Source organism: Thermobia domestica, chromosome 2, assembly GCF_964235325.1.
Source record: "Thermobia domestica chromosome 2, izTheDome1.hap1.1, whole genome shotgun sequence".
NCBI lineage: Eukaryota > Metazoa > Arthropoda > Insecta > Zygentoma > Lepismatidae > Thermobia > Thermobia domestica.
In genome coordinates, this window is record NC_137455.1 from 355,199,830 (window position 1) to 355,224,530 (window position 24,701).

At 35.5% G+C, this 24,701-nt stretch overlaps 1 protein-coding gene across 1 annotated transcript in view; it reads right to left on the minus strand.

Moving 5' to 3' along the window:
- The window catches only part of LOC145678796 (disintegrin and metalloproteinase domain-containing protein 10-like), a 502,666-nt gene that overhangs the window by 154,821 nt on the left and 323,144 nt on the right, over positions 1–24,701 (minus strand). The window contains exon 3 of the mRNA XM_081749311.1: positions 9,950–10,068. Coding sequence (XP_081605437.1) covers positions 9,950–10,068 — 119 coding nt within the window. The remainder of the gene's footprint in view (positions 1–9,949; positions 10,069–24,701) is intronic.

Consider the following 24,701-nt stretch of genomic DNA (forward strand, 5'->3'; position numbering starts at 1 on the left):
ATTACCAAAATCCTGGCGCCGCCTATGTCCTGGTGGAAACTTTTGTGGTTTGAATCTCCATTTTAGTCAGAGATTCACGTCTCATATAGCATTGTTAAACTCCAAACAAAAGAATGGCTACATTAAGGTTCCAGATTGAGAATAATGGCCTGGTGAGGTCACTATGCTCATCTCTCATTGTGACTGCCACATTTTATTATCTTTCTATACAACATGACTAAGAAATTAAAATAAAGTGAAAACTGGAATATAATATTTCTAGATTGTAAACATTACAGTGACAGGAACCTTGACAAGATTTTAGATTTCTAGGTACATATTAGATGTGAGTAACAAATGTAAACGGAAAACAATTTAATTTCTTTATAAACACTCAGGTGTATAACTGTTGGCGAAGTCCTAAGGATGCAGTAGCCATACTCCAGCCCACCTGTTAAGAAATAAATATTATTTTAGTATGTTAACGAGCAGGACTGATTATTTATAATGGTAAAAGGCAGGAAATGATTACCATAGTAATGAACAGGAAATTACGATTACGATGGTAACAGATATAAACCAAATATTTCCTCTAAACATTTTAACATTCACAAATCTGTCTGAACAAAATCTAGCTGGTACTCAATTTTAAAGGTTTTATAATCGGTATCATTGTCACTATCGATTTTATTGGTGATGCATGGGACCGGAATCTCACGTTTAGTCTGGTATAGCTCTCCATTCTTCCTTGTCTTGAGCCATATATATACAATACATAAAACAATGTCCCCCTCCACATAGTTGTCACCATATATATATATATATATATATATATATATATATATATATATATATATATATATATATATATATATCGTAGTTTTTGTTCTCTAGATCTTGTTTTAGTTATTCCGCATATTTCAATCGTAGTATTTCTCTGCATATATTTCGTTCTGTCATTTCCTCTATTATCAACAATGTGATTCTTGCATGTCTCATACGATTTCCAATCATCTATCTCTTCTTTTCGAGACAGTCTTTAATAAATTCCTTTATTTTCTCCAACCATTTTCAACATTTTCATTCGATAACTTACTCGCTCATCAAAATTGCAACATTATTCTTTAGAACAATATTTCTATTCTCCATCTTTCTTTTCTTAGAGCCCATGCCTTAAATTCATACAACGCTACACCCAACACATACGCTTTCACACAAGTTTTCCTTTCAGTTTTATTTATATAGATATTTTCGGTCAGGGGCTCTTCTTCCTCCTTCCAATGTCTTATTTGCTTGAACTATTCTGATCTTGTATGTTAACATTATTTACACCTATTACAGTTCCTACTCTTTATGTAACAGAATTCCTTTGCCTCTTCCATCACGTAATCTTCATCTTTCTTACTTATTTTCTTGCACATCTCAAATTTTGCTGTTGTTCATCTTCATTTGATCCCAAATACCTGCTGTGTTCCATTTAGACCCGTTTCGAGTTCGCTTTTGGTCGCTTCTGCCAAGGGCGAGATATCACCCGCAAAGTTTTGCAATAGTTCTACAACCAAAATACAAATGCTAGTATACAGCGTGATTGACCGTAACTACACGCTCAAACTAGCCCAAGAGGTAGTGTGACAAGTGGACTATTTAACAGGAAGGCTACCACTCTGTCAGGATCTTCAGTCATTTTTTAGTGGCAGTGACGATGATTGTTCTTCAATGTCTAATACGAGAACTCTCATTGCATGAATTCGAACTCGGGCACAACGCTACAGCAGCAATCTAAAGCATTAATCATGAGTAAGGAGAAGGTGTACTGAACCACACACCACAGCAACTCGCTGGCTGCAGAAATTTCGTGCACGTTGTAAAAATGTCGAAACTCACCCAGGGTTCGGCCGCCCCAGAGTAACAACAGATTTTGTGAAATCATCCGACATGGTATTGAGGGAACTCCATCCACCAGTACACGACAATTGTCAAACTAACTCGGCATGTATCAGTCGACTGTAGTGTGGCGTCTTCACGAACGCAGGAAATCATCAGGAACTGCCACAGTACATTGTGCCACATGCCATTGTCCCCAGCTCAGGCCTAGAGAAGAGTAGATATGTGCCCACAACTGCTGAAAAATCCGTGCGATGTGAGTTTCCTGAAACAGATTGTGAAATGGAACGAAAAGTGCATGTTTTTCCGATATTCAAATGTGCAAAAACGGTGGTTAAGCAAGAGCCAATTTCCCGAAGAGTCGTCTAATTGGGTTATCCTTTGAAGCCTGAAGGCATGCTCTGTGTGTGATGGAAATATACAATATGGTAATTCACTTCTAGTTCGGTCTTAACGGTCGTACCGTTGATGCCTATCTTTATTCCGAACAGTTGAAACAGGCGTATGCCGCACTACGCCAAAAATATTCTACATTTGTGAACCGAAAGTACGCCCTACTGAAACAGGATAACGCAAAACCACACTTGGCTCGAAAAACACAATTTAAAAAAATCAGAAACCTAATGGCATCGAATTGATACCACACCTGGCATATAGCTCTGACTTTGCCCGTTCGAATCATTACCTGTTTCGGTCCATGGCACACTTTCTGAAATCACGATGCTTCAGCAACGAGCAGAAGGTGGAAACAACAGTGACTGACTTCTTTGTCTGTAAGGACAAGACATGATATCGATGTGGTATCAAAGAGCTGGCTGTAGACAGTCCAACATGAAGAGCTATGGTTTGAATGTTAAACTGCTTTCACTACACTCTAATAAATACAGGTAAGTTGCACTGGCGCAAATCACGGGGGGATGAGGGGGACATGTCACCTCCAATCTTGGAAAGGGGGCAACTGTCCGCCTAAATTACCCGATTTGAAATATGTTTTTTGGGGGAAAAAATTATGATGATTTGTGTCTGATTGCTACAAAGGAAAGAGATGAAATTGATGTCACCCCCAGAACAAGCCTTAAGAGCCTGCCTTACTAAAGATAATACGAAATTTACCATTTTTCTTTTGCTTACTTATTCATCAGTGAAAGGAGATAATGAAATGGAAGTCACCACAATCATAGATAATGCTATTCTACAACAGAAAATATGAACCTGAAGAATGTTCAGTGTTGCAATCCACAGAAATTACAGTGTTGCCAGAAAAACAATTTCCCTAAAATCTAAGTTAAGACAGCGAGTAGAGGAATGAACTCAACTGCATTTGATTACGTATCATGTTGTTTTGGTTTCTTGTGAACTACTTTTTAATTAACATTATTATTTAGTTTTAATAACTGTACGTTAGAACTATTTTGTTTATTACAAACTAAATACAACTATTATTTAAAAAGTAGTTCACAGGAAACCAAAACAATATGATACGTAATCAAATGCAGTTGAGTTTGTTCCTCTACTCGCTGCCTTAACTTAGATTTTAGGGAAATTGTTTTTCTGGCAACACTGTAATTTCTATGGATGGCAACACTGAACATTCTTCAGGTTCATATTTTCTGATGTAGAATTGTATTATTTATGATTGTGGTGACTTGCATTTCATTTTCTTCTTTCACTGATGAATAAACAAGCAAAAGAAAAATGGTAAATTTTCTATTATTTTTAGTAAGGCAGGCTCTTAAATCTACCCGCCTCCCAATGTTGAAGACAACTCTGCTCCCTGATCCTCCACAGGATTGTTTTTCAACTTCGCAATTATTTTGAGCATTGCTGAAAAAAAAGTGCGTTCTTACTTGTCCCCCCAATGTTGAAGACAGATTGGCGCCACTTGTAGGTTGCGTACCAGAAAAGTCTAAGATTCATGTGTTATCCTTCTATTTTCTGTCCACGAACAGTTATGTATTTCCACCTGTGACAAATATATGAGGCAAATATAAAAACCATTGTTTGTTACAAATTTTTCTACCAATGTTGAGTTCACGTACAGAACTCACGACAGTTTTGTTTAACAAGACTGTAGTACAACGAATAGAGATAAACTTTTTCAGATTTTATTCCTTCAATAGTAAGTGCCACATATTACTTCCCACCTTCCCAATTTCTTATGTTCACATCTTGCATTTGTGCCAAATTATGAAAGCAAATTTCAATACATACTTGACAAAACCTTTTAACAACGAATATTCTTTATTTACTAAACAAAATAAGTGTGATCTATATATGTATGTGCCAGGGATCGTATTGTATCAGAAGTTGTCTTTTTAATTTATTGTATTTGGTAGATAATTATTTTAAAATATTGGTATAAAATTTTGGTTGCCGAAAAGAATCTCGTTGCAAACGTTTACAGTAACAGTTTTAGATAAATATGCAAATTTCGCCTTAAATGTCTGTAAAATGAAAATAACGCGATATATTGCCATCTAGAGAGAGAGAGAGATCCACTCCACGTAAAAAACTCCATTTCAACACTAAATGACTAAGATTAGGATTTCGACGTTTTTGCATCGTTTTTCTCCAAGGAATAGAACATTATTCATTATCATAATTTTGTTGCATTAAAAATTGAGTGATTAAAAACACCTTTTTGTATTTTCTACCAATTTCTTAATTATAACTGCATTTTTTTCTAAATTTTTGGAATATTTACGTACATTTTTAGTATTTGTTCATTATTTTAACTGCATATCTTCTAATAAGTTAACGGATTTTTTTTTCAAAAAGAAAAAAGAAATGAAACAAGATAAGAAAAATATGTCATTTTGTCCGCCACGCATAATTTTTACGCCCGACCCTAGCCATAGGAACTAAATACACTCGCTACCGCTCGCTCAGCTGTTTCGTAATGTAATAAATCACTTTTTATATAATATATACTGTACGTAAGAACAAATGAGTATTATTCTCATCTTATTTTAATGATAAATGTGTTATGAAAATTTAAAAATATTCCCTTGGCCGGGTTTTGAACCCACGCCAAAAGCGATTATCATTACTAGCCTGTTATGCCACGAGGACCGACAAGCAGTAGGCGTTCGATTTCTGCTCTATGTACGCTACGTGGCGAGAAACACAATTTCAACCAATCAGAACGGCGTATTTAGCTCCTATGGCTAGGGTCGAGCGTGAATTAAAATATGGGTCTGTCACACTCCTAATAGTTCACAGTACCCTGATAGGTGTCGTCCCTGTCGTGCCTGCCTGTCGCTAATAGATGGCGCTAGCATTGAGGCAATTAGCAGATGAGCACAATGTTTGGGGGGAACAACTGATATTTTCTAAGTGCACTCCTCCTAAAGAAAAGAATACAGTTTCAATGTAGTATAAGTCTTTGCTGACAATTCTCACATGAAATTTGCACTCTGCTTGAAATACTGCACAAGAGTGACAATACGAAAAAGATACTGAATCGATTTATTTTTTACATAATATTACGAAAAAAATATGATTCAATAGCACCTTTTACAGCATTTTAAAACATATTTTAGGGCTTTTAAAAAAAACATTTTAAGTTCTATAAATGCATTTTTAAATTCTGCATTTATAATAAACTCATCCAGACTGAGTCGCCGCTGTTCATCTTATCTTGCTTTTGTGATTTAGCTGAGCGAATGTCTTCACAATGCGGTATCTATTAGTAAGTTCTATTGTACTAGTAAGAAATTAAATATATGCCGGTGTCCCTGGAGCCAGAGCAGCCCATAATGTTGGGAGGGACCGTGTAAAATATCGAGGATACTGGAGTATCAATAATCCATTAATAATGCAAGAAAATTAAGCTACTTTTGGACTGTTACTTGGCTATTTTAATAAAAACGGGGTTCCCAACAGGTTGACCCATTTCGGGGGACAAGTATTTGACGATATACCTGTGTGCATCCTTATTTATCTAAGGCTGACTTGAGAATCGAGGAACATATCTGTTACCAAATCTGTGTTTTTTCATTTTTACATGACTGCACGAGACATATACTTCTATGACAGATTAAATTTCCCAAAAGTATCTTATCATGATCACACACACACACACACACAAAAAAAGTTTTAGTTATGGAGTATTCCACTAAAAAATGCTCAGGGGTCGTGCTTACTGGAAATTTTGGTCCTGTTAAAAATATCGTCTTTTTAAGAAAAAATGCCCTTTTTTTTAAAGGATTTTCAGTACTAAGAAGAAAAGAAACTCGATAAACATTCACTGAAAAGACAGGAATATCGTTCGTTTTTCTTACTTACCACCAGGGGTAAAAGTGAGGGGGAATGCGGGGAGATGCCGTCCCCCACCTTCAAAAATATGTATGGCGTCCCCCCAGTTCCTAAAAAAACTACAATGGGTAAAGATAGGCAAGGGGACGGCTTGACGTCATGCCGCTACCTATCGTCCCCCTACCTGTTCAGATCCACTTTTACCCCTACTTACAAGCATTACCTACTGCTGGGAAGATCAATCGTCATCACGTCAGCTGTGTTTTTAAATAAACTGTTCAATTGTACTCATAATAAACTTGGCGTTAATAGTTGATAGCGAAGTAATTCGATAACGTGCTTGGCGTCGTTTATAAATATATTGAATTTGATTGTTATTATAAAGTTAACTAACGACCCTTAGCTTATGAGTCAATTTTGGTCAATCTTCACGATTACAAGATAAGGTAAATCAACAATAACAATACCGTGGCAAACAACACCAAAATCGAGTTTGGCAAACAACATCGTGGCAAACTACATGCAATACTTTTAAGAATAAAGGTTGTTTTGAAAGGCGAAAAACCAGTCTAATGATTTGTAAGAAGTTAAACGGTGGCTTACGGCAAAATACAAAACTACTGGCTTGTTGAAAAATTAAACGGTGGATCAAAGGTGAAATATCACACTGTTGGCTTAGACACTGAGAAAAAAAATTATGTGACGTACGTAAGATCGTAGGTTACATGTGTAAATCCTGTAGGTTTTGGAGTAACGTACAGCAAACGTATAACTGAAAAAGTATATTTTATACGACTTTCCGTATAAATGTTCCGAATAAACGTACTTTCCCTACGAACGAAAGAATTGAATATAGAAGGTCTGGATTTCACATACAGATGGACGTATGTAACATACGTATACGTATGTAATAAACGGAAGACTGTTAGATGTCAGACATCCAGCAACGGCATGATGTAACATGTAAACGAGAAAAAGTGCAGTACGTACGTGGCATATGGATAGCATATGCTCCATACTGATTTCTGAAGTAAACATAAGGATTCCGTATATTTGTACAATATACCGCTGTCCGGATAACGCATTTTTCTCAGTGTAGGAAAATTAACCCATGCTCAAAGTGAAATGCTAAATTACTGGCTTCTAGGGAAATTAAACTGTGGCTCAAAGCAAAATACCAAACTATTCGCTTACAAAAATAAATAAATAAATAAACGGTGGCTCATATTGAAATACGAAACTACTCGCTTGTAAGGAAGTTAAACGATGGCTTCAAGACGAAATACCAAGTTTCCCAAACTAATCGATTAGTGGATTAGTAATTTCAATATTGTAATATACCTACTGCAAAAGCTCTTACATATAAACACACAATTGGGAAATAATCACACACAAAGATGCGTTTTTCATTAGGTTTGACGCGTTCAATACTTCTTTCATTAATATTTTAAAATATAAAACACTTTTATACAACAACAGTCCCTGTGAAGAATCGAACTTAGAAACACACATACTAACCAAACATCTAATATCCACAAAATAATTAAAGGATGTCAATATTATTATAGACCCCTACGCGTCCAGAGGAAATATTTGTGATTAGGTTTGTTTCCAAATTCGTATCATTATGCTCTTCGTCTTCCTCTGTGCGTTTATGAATCTGTGAAGTGTTGGTGTTAACAACCATAATGAAACTGTAATTATGAACGTTTTATAGCTACATTCGTGCTTATGTAGCATCACTCCGGAAACATTCGACATGTTAAAAAACGAGCGAGAAGCAGAGATGCAAGCAACCAAACATCAGGGAAAAGGGGTATCATCACATTGTTGGTAGTGGTTGTAAACTTTACGCTATAGGACAAAGCCAGAACGGAAAACGTTATATCTAAAAATGTGCCCCAAATGACCCATTTTGGTATGACTTTACAAGGGGGAAAAATGGAACAAAAAACAGTAAAAAACAAAAAGTTGATATAGGTTTCAGAATAGGGCGAGTCTGCGGGGGTGAGTTAGAATTTGCATTTAATAACTTCTGAGGGTTCGAGAAGTATCGTAGCTAATGACTTTAGCACTTTTGGCCACTTCAATATATATACACAGTATATATATATATATATATATATATATATATATATATATATATATATATATATATATATATATATATATATATATATATATATATATATATATATATATATATACAATAATAATGCAAACGGATATCTGTTTCACATTCCTTATGCGTTATCTGCAGTCTTTAGTTTTCTTTCTTCAGAGATTTCAGGTTACAAAATAAAGTGTATTTTTTCCCTAGTTTTTTCCTCTTCTACATTTTTTTGGATGCTTGTACAAAGGGGGTAGGGGGCATCATCTTCCACCTCTATCCTCTCCTACTGAATATCAGTGCTGAGGAATAACTTTTCCCGCGTAATCTCGTCCTCTCTCCTAAACTCCATTCTGTTTATCTGTCCCCCGAGGAGGCTCCGAGCTACCGGGAAGAATAGTCCTAATTTTCAGAAACCCAAGGACACTCTTGGTTGCGTCGGGTAACAAACAGCTTGCAGAGATATAGCTTTCGCTCGCCAACCGGATGCAAATTTAGGTTCTTATTTTTATATAAATATGTAGAGAGAGCTTCTCGATAATCATGTTCAAGGAAGGAAAAGAAAAAAGAAACGAAATTGAACGAGGATGATTTAAATAAATAAATACAAGAAAAAAAAACACACAATTTGCATTTCCAATTTGCATCCTTTGACCTGTTTCGAGAAATCACTACAACGACGATATCTTCCAATCTCTTGACACCAACCCTAATTTTATGGTGTTATGAGTCAACAGCTTGTGGAGTTATCTTTGTTCCAGATCAGGAATAGGCAACTGAAGGCACGCAGGCAGTTCGTAAGTGAGACGAGCTATATAGCTGCACTCAGTGGCGTACACAACAGGGAGGGAAGTTAGACGTTTTAATATATCTTAAGCATGACACTGTATAATGATAAATATTTACCATATTAAAATATATACTTCATCATTAATATATATATATATATATATATATATATATATATATATATATATATATATATATATATCACATGAAATACCTATATATAGACACACTTGAAATTATAAGTACTTGGAAGTTTGAACTTTCCCTGGACGTATTTCTGCGTATGCAATTGGCTGCAGCGCCATCTCTGCTCTCTAACCCATTGATTTCTATGTAGAATTATTTATCCTGTTGGTTTCTATGGGGAAATTATTTATCGTATTGATTTCTATGGGGGAAATTATTTATTTCATTGATTTCTACGAGGAATTATTTATTTCATTGACTTGCATGGTGAATTATTTATTTCATCGATTTCTATAGGAAATTATTTATCCTATTGATTTCTATGGTGACATATTTATCCCATTGACTTCTATGGGGAATTATTTATTTCATTGATTTCTATGGGGAAATTATTTATTCCACTGATTTCTATGGTGAATTATTTATTTCATTTATTTCTATGGAAAATTATTTATTCTATTGATTTCTATGGTGAAATATTTATTCCATTGATTTCTATGATGAATTATTTATTTTATTGATTTCTATGGGAAAATTATTTATTCCATTGATTTCTATTATAAAGATTCTTGGGTGCGTCCCTGGAGGTGTCCATAAAAAAAATTAAAAAATCAGAAACCCCATTGGAGTTATTATTACCTTTATGTATCATTAAAGTAAATATGCGAAAATGGTTTACTAGCATTTGGTATGTATTTGTACTTTTGTATATATTTGTAACGTTATGAATGAAATGCATCTTACCTTCTAATGTTCCAGTGTATGCTTTAGAAATATCGAAATTCACAGGACCCTTGGTGCTTTCAAAAATGGTGTCGTCAGCGAAAATATTGTTATCAGGAATCAGTCGTATCTGGAACAGTCTGTGGAAGAATAAGACATGTTAAAAATAAAATAAGTTTCGAACATCTCCACTTAACAAAAGACTAAAAAAAATTTTCTTAATTAGAATATAAAAAAGAAAAAGAAAAGACAGATTCAGAGACAGAGACAGAATATTGAGTTTTAATTTTTTTTTTTTCAAGTTACAAAACGCGATCATTGAGGTTACTTGCTTTGTCAGCAAAACAAAGTTTATTACATAACTCAACTTTTCACTAGTGGATTATCTTTCTAAATAGAAGACACAGCAAAATCTAGAAGCTTCTGTCATTATTATGATTTTTTTTAACTGTTTGTAAAGAATAATAATAATTCTTGCGAAATTACGAAAGATATTTCCCCATTTGTACCTCGTCCCCCTTCCGAAAACAAGCAAGAACCGATATTGCATTTCATTTTCTTTGAGACTTTTTACTTACAATGTATATATTAAAAAGCCGTCTTAAAGGTAATGCTTTTGGCCCAATGATTTATATAGATTTTCGCTTAATGAAACTAATTTAAATAGTTTTTTCTAATTTTTAAAAGAAATGTCCTTTGTTTTGTGAAAAGTGTATTTTATTACATGTAATTATAATAAGTGTATTATTTAAAAATTAAAATTTAGTCTAAGTATAAGTGTATTATTTAAAAATTAAATTTAGTCTAAGTATAAGTGTATTATTTAAAAATTAAATTTAGTCTAAGTGTATTATTTAAAAATTAAATTTAGTCTAAGTATAAGTGTATTATTTAAAAATTAAATTTAGTCTAAGTGTATTATTTAAAAATTTAGTCTAAGTGTATTATTTAAAAATTAAAATTTAGTCTAAGTATAAGTGTATTATTTAAAAATTAAATTTAGTCTAAGTGTATTATTTAAAAATTAAAATTTAGTCTAAGTGTATTATTTAAAAATTAAAATTTAGTCAAAGTGTATTATTTAAAAATTAAAATTTAGTATAAAAATAGGAGAAAACTATATCCACGAAGAAATGAAATGAAATCTGTAAGTTTTACGTCCCACGGTTATGCCGGTTAGGCTAAAGGAGACGGTGATAATGAGAGATGAGTGAAATGGTGGAATGAAGAAAGTGGGAGGAAACGGGAGAACCCCGAGAAAACCCACGAGCACGGTGTTTGTCCACCACAAAGTTCACTTGGCGGGGGCTGGGATCGAACCCGGGACCCCAAGCACCAGAGGTGAACGCTCTACCACTGAGCCACCGCGCCCCCCCTATATCCACGAAGAAATGAAATGTCGACTGAAAGCAGGGAATTCGTGTTACTATTCAGTTCAAAAAGTTTTGTTGTCGCGAATTTTGTCGAGGAATTTGAGGCTTAAAATATATAAAACGATAATCATGCCTGTTGTTTTGTATGGTTGCGAAACATGGTCGCTTACTCTGAGGGAAGAACATAGACTGAAAGTGTTTGAGAACAAGATCTTGAGACGAATATTCGGACCGAAGAGGAACGGGAATGGGGGAAACTTCATAACGAGAAAAACTATCAATTCTACACAGCTGTTCCTTTCACCTTTTTGTAAATATTCTGTATGCATTTTAATCTGTAACTTTAAGATTTGACGATTGTAATGCTTTAGATGTCCTCTGAAGTTTCTGCAATAAAGACGATATGAATATGAATGACACTGTTAAAACAGCTCAATTTTAACACAGCCCAGCACGACTATACTTTAGCGCGCTGTTTCAACATCAAGGATACGGTGTTGCGGTTAACAGAAGCCAGATGTTACTGATTTCACACAGAGACGGCATTAAGCGGTGTGAATATAACACCGCGGCGGTGTTATAAAACTAGGTGAATGACGAAAGAGCGCGGAAATAGGAACAGCATCACGATGATGTCTCTATATACGTATGTACAAACAAACACACACCATGTTTTGTTAGTAACACCCCAGGTAGCACAATAAACGCAGTTCATTGAGATAATATTGGTAACTGTATTATTCGTCAGTGGTAAGCGAAATGGTACATTTACTTTTTAAGGGGATGTCTACCCACTTGCAAGTGTTTCAGGATTCCTATAAGATAACACGTAGATATTTCTATGTGAATATTTAACAAGATATTGCACTTACCGTCTCAAAATTTTCCATGATATTTTCCAACAGCAATACCTATATGTTCATGGTTTCTGTTTTTGATTTAATGCCCCAGATCAATTTAGATTAATTATAATGTATACTTCCGTTTACACTTGGCAACGTAGAGGATAGAATTTCTCCAGGAATTGAGAGCTCTCTGCTGAACCTCTAGCCCTAATAGTCTTCGCGTCACGTGGTAGTGATTTATGAGCGCTTCTGGCTAAAAACAAATGTTGTCTCTGTTTCTTCCTTTTTTTTTTTTTTTTTTTGTCAAAAACTTGTTTTGGGCAGCTTTGTCCTCAGTTTTGTCCACTGCCTCTATCGAGATAGCAGTTATACAATGGAGATCGTTTGCAGATCTCATAGCAGATAATGTAACATTCTTTGAAGAAACTCGAAGACTGACATACGAACCGCGTGACAATTTGGGTAGGGAATCTGGAGCGTTGCAATTTTGTGTTCTGAAGTCCGCCTTATCACACAAGATGAAATGACCATAAACAAGAGACTTGTGAAGGAAGAAGGAAAATGTTCTTAGTAATTGTATCCAATTGTTTCCACATTTTTCACCTTTCCCCCCGAAAGATCCCTTCGAAAAGGGAAAGAGGGGAGGGTGATTTTGTGACCCTTGAGTTTTAGAATAGTCTTGAAACGAACTGCAAAGTGCACTTACTGGAAATTCTACTGTCGTTGTGCTATAATATCTGTGTTGCAAGAAGTGTGACAAAATGAAGGAATCAAAGAGGAAAAGAATTTGGTACTCTCTCCTTCAAAAAAGGAAGTCTCGCCAAGCTAATTCATATGTGTGGTCGATCTCAGAGTATGGAGTTCAGAGACTGGATAGTTAATATTTACCATTCAGGATTACCTTACAACCAATTAAATTCCATTTTCACCTAGCTTGGGCTGGGTTTGGGCAACTCCCTCTTGTGCAGTCGCCTGGACCCAGATCAGGCTCGTATTTATGGACATGTGTCTATTTCCGGATCACTTCGGAATTGATCCTTCGTTAATAACCATTCAAGTTCATTACTATATTTCCTGAATTATCCAGTAAACCTTTCTCCTCCAATCCTTTATCTTTCTTCATTCTTTCTCTTTTTCTTTTCTTCTCTGCCTCCCTCTGCTACTCTTCTTTCTCACTCTTCTTTTTCCTAACACTAACAAAACTGAAAAACGGTGTCGTGACAGGGAGTAGTCGCTATCAGCACGGTCAATAAGCTGTTTCGATAGTTTTTTTTTTTCTTCGGGAGTCCGATATGGAATGATTAACTCGAAAATGAACATATACAGAAAGAATAATAATAATAAAATTTATTCATGATTTCAATTATCAGATAGGAGAGTATTGTATTTCTTCCTTACTTCGGGCGACTCCTCCTTCCACCCACGAATAAAATTACCCGTATACATGACAATAGGAAGGTATTTCGTTGAAAAATATGCTTTTTGTAGGATCATTTTAATTTCAGGCATATAGTCATTCTACTCCTTTTCATAATGTAATTAATATAGATGTATGCACAGTATAAATGTAATGTGTTAGAGATGTAATAAACTATTTCGTTGATAATTGTTTTTGGTAGAATCATTTGAATTTCAAGCATAACGTCATACTAAGGGGTTCCATAATATTGTGGTTAGAACTTTTGACTTCTGTTCGCGTGATTCTAGGTTCGATTCCCTACTAGAATACTCAGATCATTGGCGTTTGCTCATCGTTGTGAGGCAAGCTGGGGAGCCACGTGATTAAAAGACGTGACAGTCTATAGAATTAATATAAATGTATACACAGTACAAATGTTGTTTGACAGTAGTAAGGTATTTCGTTGATATGTATATACTATTTCTAGGATGTATACATTTCTTTGTATACGACTTTTATAATGTATAATGTATTCTTATAATCAAGAACGAAATTTTAAAATTCTTCTTCTTCTTATTATTATTAAGTATTCTGCCTTTTGGCCGGTCCTGGGACTGATGAGATTTTTTTCGTTTCTTCTTAATTTTCAGTTTGGACCTTGAAATATTTTTTCCATGTTTCTCGATTTTCAGCTTCTTCTTAATAATAATTAATTATTAATGCTTAATAATAATTAGGCATAACAATGTTAGAAAACTGAAATATTTTAACAGAGCAGTTGATTTCCACGAATGTCTAATAACAAATTTTACCACCCAAGTGAGATTTATACCACTTGACACTATGGTTCGGAACTCATGACTATCATATTTGTGTTACAAGGTTATTTTCTAAAGACAGCTGTTTATTAGTCTAAAATCTAAACTCAGCAATACAGCCCATAGGGGCCTGGATATGCCAGCTGATAAACATTCATAACCTAGAAGATCGTGATCAGTGCAATTACATCAAACAATCCTTTCGTCTTTCTTGGCCAGAGATCGCTACCACTTTATTCGGATAGTTCTCCATTTCTTTCACGATGTTGACTCAACTTCGGAAGTTGTGAGCTTACACTGGCAATCGAATCCTATTCTACGTACAATGGAGACACAATATAACAAGATTCAGCTAAGGAAAAACTCCTAAATAGTCATTAGTAGGAAAAGAAGCTGAGTACTATTCAGGAATGAATTGTTGATCATCTCTTAGGGGGAGGATATTTTCGAGAAAATGTACGCATGGAAAATAATAATAATAATAATAATAATAATAATAATAATAATAATAATAATAATAATAATAATAACACAGCTACACAAAAAGAATAAAAGTTCTGTGCACCAGACCCCAGGGTATGGATTCAAAATATTTTGGTACCCAGAATCCAAATTTCGAAACCCCAGGACGATTGACCGTGATATTTTTTTAAATGGGCGATAAACATAAGCAAACGTACAACAGCACTTACGTTATCCGCCCATAAAACAAAGTTGACACGGTCAAATCGTCCTGGAGTTTCGAAATTTGGGTTCTGGGTACCAAAATACATCGAATCAATACCCTGGGGTCCAGTGCACAGAACTTTTATTTATTTTGTGTGGTTGTGTAATAATAATAATACTGTATAAGGAAAAGGAATGAAGACGTACTAAAGGAAGCTAATGAAGGACGACAGATCATGAAGATAATAGAAAAAAAAAGAAACAGCATACTTGGACATCTTATTCGGCACTCCGATTGGATCACCATGTTGATAGGGGAAAAGGCAGAAGAAAAACCAGGAAGTGGAAGATCAAGGATAGAAAAATCTATAAGTTTTACGTCCCACAGTTATGCCTGGTAGGTTAAAGGAGCTAGTGATGTTGTGAAAAGAAGGAAATGCTGGAATGCAGAAAGTGGAAGGAAACGGGAGAACCCCGAGAAAACCCCCACACATGGTGTTTGTCCTCCACAAAGTTCACTTGGTGCGAGCTGAGATCGATCTAAGGACGCCATGCATTAGAGGTGAACGCTCTACCACTGACCCACCGCGGCCCGATCAGGGATAGATGCAGTTACGAAGAAGAGACCTTATCAAATTATAAAACAGCTCTCCCAGGGGAGAGAAAAGTTTTAAAATTTCCTTCTTGCGCATCAACCTATGATTGAAGTGAGAAAGATTATTATTATTATTATTATTATTATTATTATTATTATTATTATTATTATTATTATTATTATTATTATTATTATATCGAGAATGTACTTCTGGGTTTCCTCCTTAAAAAATACACACACTATTTCCAATTATGGTTATCCTACTTTTTACAAATTTGTCTTTTTTTTTTCCTCTGTCTTTCATTCCCATCATGCGATGGGTGGGCCATAGAAGGTGACGCCTTTTCTGTGGCCAGAGTGATCAAATTTGTCTAATTCAATATTGGTTTAAATAGTATTAGTTTTCAAGCTACATATATGAGTTCTTTGACTAACTGAATAGTGCACGCCCCTTCTGACTCACTCGCCACTATTTAACATTAAATTTCAGATGCCTCGATATACTTGCATAAGTTTATTATTTCTAAAATAAACATTACGTAAAAGGTTATTCAAATTGATATCAAGTTTTTCTGACATTTGTATATTACGCATATCTTTCTTAATTTGCATTACTCACATTATTCCAGAGAACGAACAAATTTTAGAGTTCTGGTTTGAACTTCTCTTACAATAATAAGCAAATATACGAGGAACAAATTTACCATTATTGACGATGCGGAGGGGAGGAGATTTTCTGGACTAGGAAGGAATGTGTGCGGGTGCAGAGCAGAGGTCTGCACGGGCCGGAATTTTCAGCCCGGGCCCGGCCTGTGAATTTACAATGTGAGGCCCGACCCGAGTCCAAAATATGTCTTAGCATTTAGGCCCTAGCCCGGACTGAGCTCTGTGAGAATCAAAAGAGGCCGAAATAAGCCCGAATTGCAGAAACTTAATTATTAATGCAAAATTGTATTTTTATTTACAGCAATTCGAGGTTTGATTTTGCAGTTGTGTTTTAAAAGTCCTCCAGAAAGAACGGTGCAATTTGTATCGTTTTACACTATATTTACAAAGTTAGGCCCGAAAAAGTCCGAGAAATATGGTTGTATATTTAAAAATTCACAGCCCGAACCCAGGGGCGTCATTTAGGAGGACAGGGAGAGGCATTTGCCCCCCTCCCGAGTTTGAGATTTATAGAATTTTATCAATAGCATAGTAGTAAATCAGTGAAAAACGCGAAATTTTACATATATCAAGGGGTCTTGGCTCCCCAAGCCAAATCTGAAATGACGCTACTGCCCGAACCCCTCCCGGGCCCGAAGTGATACATTCTTTGTAGGCCCGAGCACGTGCAGACCTCTAGTGCAGAGGCGTTTCAAGTGGTGGGCGACTGCCCACGGCCTTGCATCTTTAGGGACCTCGCAAAGACCAACGAGCCTAAATCGATTTAGCACTCACTTTTGTCGATGCAACAATAGAAACAAATATGAATTCGGACTTAATTACAGAAAAACAATACGCTTCAAACTAACTTTTCATCTATTCGTATATATTAGATCGCTAGCATACGCGACAGGCGGCGAGTTTATTTTAAAATTGCAATAATGAATGTGTATAAGTCTTTATCGTTGAGATGAATTGTTTTCGATAAATTTTATTATAATTAGCAATTTTTAAAAAAGGGGGCAAGAAGGACTCGTAGACCTTATTCGCCTTCTGTGCAGATGGTATGGTAAAAATCAATACTGGATAATGAAAGTGTAAGTGTAAAGGCTAATATGGAACAAAGAAACAAAAGAGAACTTCTTCAGAAGGGAATTGGGAGGGGAGGGGATGAGAGTACAATGCTGTGACACTTAAAATGCGTCTTGATTTGTATACTTCAACAAACTTTTCTTATTAGATTACGCAATTTCTAGTTTCTTACTCCGATTATTCGAAGTATTCAAATGTTCTCGGAGGGAGTGACCGCCCCTCCCTTTAATCCGTCCGTGGTGTCATTCAGTTTGGCTTTTCGCTACTAATTCAAAGTGCTTTCCGAAACAAGTTGTCTTCTTGTGACAGCAGGGGGTGGAAGAAACAAACAAACCGTGAAAGGAAGAAAGAAGAGGTTTTGGGCTCTTCCAGTCCAGACCATTCTAACCACTGAGAAGTGAGAATCACAACGTGATTTTTCTGGTAAGAGCGTCCTTTTAAAAGCAGCTAACAAGCAAACAGATGGTCAGCCCTCTCCCCTCTGCAGCATACTTTTTATTCTCTGTTGCCAAACTTACTGAAGAATATATTGCAATTAATCTAACGCATGTAACGTAAATTGGAGACCGTGGTTGGATTTATATGGGTCTTGTGTATTTGTATTAAAAATTTCAAGTTATTACCTGCAATACTTTGTTAGAAATTACCATATTAAATTTTACATGTTATCAAATGGAGAGTTAGAAACCTAAGCGGAGATGGTAGGAGATCCCCTTAAAAAAAATGATTTAGCACAGGTATCAAGGCTACCTCAAAATTCTGTAGATAAATATACCTACATTTTAATTTTAACAGTTCACGTTGCCTTGTAAGAGTATTATAAACATCTACTAACTAATATTTAGAATTTGTTTCAGTTTTTATTTTTACTATAAGCAAAGTTTTAGTTGTGTCTTTGACATTTATACAAAGTAACAAACAACGAATTATGTTTCCTGTAGTCTTTCACGAAAATAGTTTTGCAAGCATAGCAGTATGAACTTTCTAACATTTACAAAAATAGAAGAGCTGCCATCTGTTGTTCCTTCTCGTTTGCGATTACATTTTGTTCCACGTAACCACTTGTAAATAACTTGTATCACATTTTATCTCTCATATGAGCTATGTCTATTTAAGAAATAATAAAATATTTTTGTAAAAGTAAGTTCGGTAATTATAGGGTTAGATAAAACAAAACCAATGGTGTGTTACAAAAATGACTCATCATCATGTAAGATAGTTGATTTAATGACTACCATTTTAACACTTTACTCAAAGTTCGGAGCTATAACTAACAACAATAATGGTGTGTTACTAAACTGACTCCTCATCATATTAAATACTTGATTTAATGACTACCATTTTAACATTTTACTTGAAGTGCGGAAGTCTCTCTCTATACAGGAACACCAATGTTGTGTTACTAAAATGACTCCACATCATCTCAGATACTTGATTTAATGAATACCATTTTAACAATTTACTCAAAGTTTGGAACTCTCCTTATATATATAACAACACAAATGATGTGTTACTAAAATGACTCCTCATCATGTCAGACACTTGACTTAATGACTACCATTTTAACACTTTACTCAAAGTTCGGAGCTATATGTAACAACATCAATGGTGTGTTACTAAAATGACTCCTCATCATGTCAGTTGATTTTATGACTATCATTTTAACATTTTACTCAAAGTGCGACGAAGTTGAAGTAACACCAGGTGTGTGTCAAAATTTAACATCACTTAGGTAACACAGTGCTATTATTTTGTTGAATTGGTACATCCATTTTTTACTATGTACATCCGGTATAAATTTACTTTTACTCTATATTTTTAAAAAGAAGAAGAAGAAGAAAGTGAATAAATTGGATAACATTTTTGCTAGTTCTCAGTGTAATATCAAGGGACACCCTATAAACAGTTCTGCTTCATAAAATTGATTTTCACGACGCATTTCGTTTTCTCATGTAAAAGATACAACGTCACTCGCTCCTCACCACGTCTTCACGTCCCCTCACTTCAACGTCGTTTTGTGCACAATTGTCTGGAAAAGGGGCGACTGAAGACAAAGATAAGGGGCCGCCATTAGCAACGAGAAATGCTTTGCTTCATCGGAGAGGCTGAAATAAAACGAAGTTGAACGGAAACATCAATGCATTTCGTCTAAGAGGCAAAGCAGTAAAAGGAGAGAAATTCTTCTCATCTTCACCCCTCTACTTGTCGTCTCTTTCACCCTTCGTGTAAGAGTTCTTCAAGATTTATAAGAATAATCTTATGCTAAGACTCCGCGTGTACAACAGTAATTAAACTCAGCACCCTTACTCAAGATGCTTGCTTCTTTAAATAATCTATTTTGCATATGCTCTGTTGAGATGATGTAAGAGTTCCAGCTGTTATAATAGTTTTTCTCGTTTTATAAGTTAACGCCTCATCCCCCTTGGTCTACTGGATGTTTAGATCATTGAAACCAGTCAGTACTTGAGTGCCCTAAAAGTGGGCTAGTTATAGATTAAAGGTACCATTCTCTTTTTAATGAATCCGAAGATGCTTTTTAACTTCAATCTATCTATACCCGTTCTTCGCACGGGGAGAATACATTTCATTTTGCACATAAGATTAAAGGGCATGTAAACTGTCGCCAATCAACTTAGGGACCCCAAAAGCTATGAATTCGACACTAATATCGGTCATATTCAATTATTTTTACATGTCACCATCCCCCCTTAGGAGCACTAATGGAGGCTAGGAGTGTCACTGTTCGTCTCACCCTCAGCTACCCCAAAAACTATGGATTCGACAACAATATCGTCATTTTCGATCATTTTTATATAAATCCTCCTCCCCTTCCCCCGAATTGAGGGGCTGAATTTGCATTTAAACAGCATTGGAAGTGTCACTTTTCATCTCAACGAACCCGAAAACTGTAGATTCGGCACTAATATCGGTCATTTTCGATAATTTATATATATGCGAAGTATAATAAAGTTTACAAATCTGTCCGCAGACAAAATCCGTTGTTTGAATGTATTATCTTAGTAATCTATATATATTCGCCTCCCCTAAGTTGCACCTTCAAAGTCTCCAACCTCATCTATGTTGAAAATTTGATCGAGATCGGTCGGGTGGTTCAAGAATTATTAAGACACAAACATGATCACTTTCATTTTTATATATATAGAATTTTATAGATTACTAAAATAATCCATTCAAACAACGGATTTTGTCCGCGGACAGATTTGTAAACTTTATTATACTTCTCGAATAGTCCGGAAAACTGGCATTATTTAATTCACTTATACAAAAGTATTTTGTTTCCGTAACAACATAATTTACTAAAACATCATCCATGGCTTTATAGCTCAAAACGGCTACGGTCAGTGGATAGGCTTTTAATTTGAAAGGTGTGTGTAATCATGACCAACACGTCGGTATACATCTCCGTTATTTCTTACCTTCCAGACTGGAATTCGTTGCGTCTTAATCCAAGTGACTCACGACGCTGAGCTGAGTTAACACAGAAAATTTTGTTCTCACTGGGAATCGAATCTTCGATAAGATGAATCAAATGTGCACGTACTGCGGTAGTTTGGCGAAACAACACATAATATAATAGCATGAAATATTCTTGCTGGAACTCTTGTGGAGTTTGTGGTAGTTTTTTGTATCCCAAAATCAGATTTCCCCGCTGGAACTGAAGCTTCATTTCAAATATATCCTTTGACCTTGACCTTATTTCTATCCCTGTTTTCCCTTCGCAACTTTTTGCATATTGATAAGATGCAGAGAGAACCAGAAACCTATGCAACAAGATTTTGTTCAGTAATTCAACGCCAAATAAAACAAGACAGGCTTACATTTTTTTTATACATATTTATATGTGAATCCCTGAAAATTGGCTATTTTGCTTTTTCTTTTGCGATGTAAAACAGAGGGGAAAAGGTCATCAGTGGTGACCTTATTTGCCATTCAACCTCACCGCGGGTTTATATTTTATTCATTTATTGCTCATGCTCGGCTGTATGATATCTGGGCCACGCTAAAGAAACTCTTTCTTATATCTATATCTATACGGTATCAAGTGTGTATTTGAATCTCGAATGTTAAATTTGTACTAGTAACCTTTTTTTAAAAAGTATTGAAACTATAGTGTAGATAATATGGGAGGTATACTTTTCACTATTTGCGGTAACTTTGATGCTAAGCACAGGATAGGTCTGCCCTATTTATAAAGAAATATAAATGAAAGTGACTATACTTCTGACTTAAGAACTCTTGAACCACCCAATCGATCTCGATAACATTTTCAACATAGATGAGGTTCGGAATGGTTTTAATCATTTCACTTTGACGCTGCAACGTAGGAGAAGAGAGGAGGAGAGGGATATATAAAAATAATAAAAAAAAATAGCCGATATTAGTGTCGAATCCATAGTTTTCGGGGTCGCTGAGATGAACAGTGACACTTTCGATGCAGTTTAAATCCAAATTCAGCTCCTCAATTTGGGGGACGGGAGGGGGAGATACTATATAAAAATGATCGAAAATGACCGATATCAGAGAGAGCTTCAATAATAGTAAAAAGTGACTGATTAACGGAATATATTACTAATTTTTCTTATTTTAATCCAGTGAAGTAGGTAATTGACGCTAGTATATACATATATACACACACAAGGGCGTAGATGGAAAGAAAGCCACTCTAAACGTCTTGAAGATCCGTAAGGTTGAAATATTATTAACGGAAAATTTAAATGGAATCTTCAATTTAATATACCACGCTTATACTATTTAGGATAAATGAAAAAAGTTATGCACGAATGAGTGCAAAGGAACGTAGGAGAGAATGAAAGAACTCCGAGAAAACACAAGCAAAGCATACTCCCAGATACGTAAACTACATGGCGTCACATGATCCGTTAAGTGCTCAACCACTGAGCCATCATGTTGATAACTACAAAGCATACATTAGATTCTTCTGAAATCACATTACATAGTTTTTCTTGTAGCTACATGGCTAACGCTGTGTCACTTTATGTACTGAAGACGATAGTGCTACTCCCAGTGTTTTAGATTCCTGGTTACAGAGTTTTTCCACGTCTAATAAGGTAACTGCAGGTATATACGCAAAGTGCACGGTGCTGGAACGTTTCCGAAAATATATGCAAAAATGCGCCTCCAATAGGTGCCACGGTCTTGGAAAAGTCCGATTTGACGAATACTCCGGCAGTGTTGTTTGCTTCGGGAAGATTCGATGAAAGGACGTTATTATTTCATTAGAGGTAAGAATCCGTTATTAGTACCGTGGTAACTCAGAACATTGCCGATTGCTTATAGCAATGCACTCCTTATCCTTGTGTCCGTCTAGGAACACTTTGTTTTGTAAGTGTAATTTCAGTATTTGTGATTCCATGACTACTAAATCAATACTAAGCATGTTGCAGCAAAATACGCCAGGGCTTGTGCAGGACTGACTGCAGAAGACAACGATATTTCCATTTGTTCCACATGTTCCATGTAATATTGGTGTAGTTTTTTTTTTTTTTTTTTTTTTTAAGTCACAATACAGTGACACTGTGTGTTTGTGTTCTCATGAACTAAAACTTTTCAGTTTGGAACTTAATTTCAAGTTTGGAGATTATTGTTTTTACTTTTTATCGTATTATCTTCATCTTGCACTTTGATTATTCTATTTTTTGCTTCAGTCCTGTTGTGTAGTAATATTTGAGTTCGTATAATACAGATGCAAGATTTATTACAGATTTCTAGTAATATCCTAGACTTGGCTTAATTACCTGCACGTGATGGTAAATACGCCACTTTGTAACACTTTTTACTTTTACCTTGGGTACAAAATAGAAGTGAGTCGCATCATTGCCACATTTTTTTCTACACGTAGAAAAGGCTGCTCTGCAACGCGCATGTCTTGTTTTTTTGTGTTTCTGAAAATTAAGGTCATAAAAAATACAATACCCTTAACATGGCGTATTTACCTGCACCCACCTTACGTCCTACGATTATGCATGTTAGGCTAAGGAAGACGGATGATTAATGCAACTGAATCATGATGGAATTAGAATGTGGAAGGAAATGGGAATATACCGAGAAAACCCATGGACACGATGTTGTCGACAATAAATTTACGATCGAATGAGGGACCTCTCGCACCAGTGGTGAGCAATCTACAAATCAGCCACTATGTTCCCCTCATCCACGTTTAAGGGCTGCTATTGTAGTAAAACAAGGATGTTCAATTCTAAAGATCAAACAAGCAAATTCTAAACTCTATCCTCCCACAGTCTGATGAACAGAATGTTTGGTTTTGGTGAGCGTGGTCTAGTAGGAACACAAAAACTGGGTTGCACACGGCGAGACGAGACGAGATAGAATATTTTTGACGAGACACGCTCTTGCAATTGCAACAGACACACTTTCCAAGACGAGACAGAAATTTCATCACTAGATACGTCATGAGAAACAGTTCTTCCAATTAAAACAAACACCATTTCCTAGACAAGACAGAATTTTTTATGACAAGATGCGTTACGGGACACAGCTCTTCAAATTAAAACAAACACATTTTCCGAGACGAGACAGAATTTTCATGACAAGATACGTGATGAGAGACAGTTCTTCCAATTAAAACAGATACTATTTCCGAGACGATACATCAGTTTCGCGATACTTATCTGAGACAAGACAGCCTTGATTCTTCTTTAGTAGACAACTCTATATTTAAAAAAAAAATCGATTAAATATTCCGAATTAGTTATGCTAAAATTTGAATAATCCAACATTAAAATTTAATATTTAATTCATTGATTGAAATAACTTTATGTTCTTATGTAATATCATGTTCTGAAGAACAAGTTCTCCTATTTATATTGCCTAAAAACCATTGCTGAAACTCGAATTCAGACCACCATGTAATACATTACCGCACTGAACAGTCTCTTCATGACCACAATACTTCGTCTCTAAAACAGTTGCCTTACACAAATCCGCCAAACGTTTCATCCTTATTCCAGTAATTTGAATAAATATTCGCCTCGAATAAATTAACGATCAGAATAGTGGTAGGTCAAATTTCAGTTTAATAGAGGACTCTGTCCTTTCTGATCCCAGTGTTATGTCAGTTCGTAAAACACAATCACTGTCAGTGTAAGATGACTGAGGATTCGATCGCAGACAGAATAGCCTGCATGGTGCGTTTTTGTTATTATCCTGAAAGTAGCGACTTCCCCACAATACAAAAATGACATTCCACGTTGCCTAACATTTCAGGATAATAACAATGAGAAAAATTAAGCGCATTCATGCTACCCATTAAAACGAAAACGTTGTTCAAGTTCTTTTAT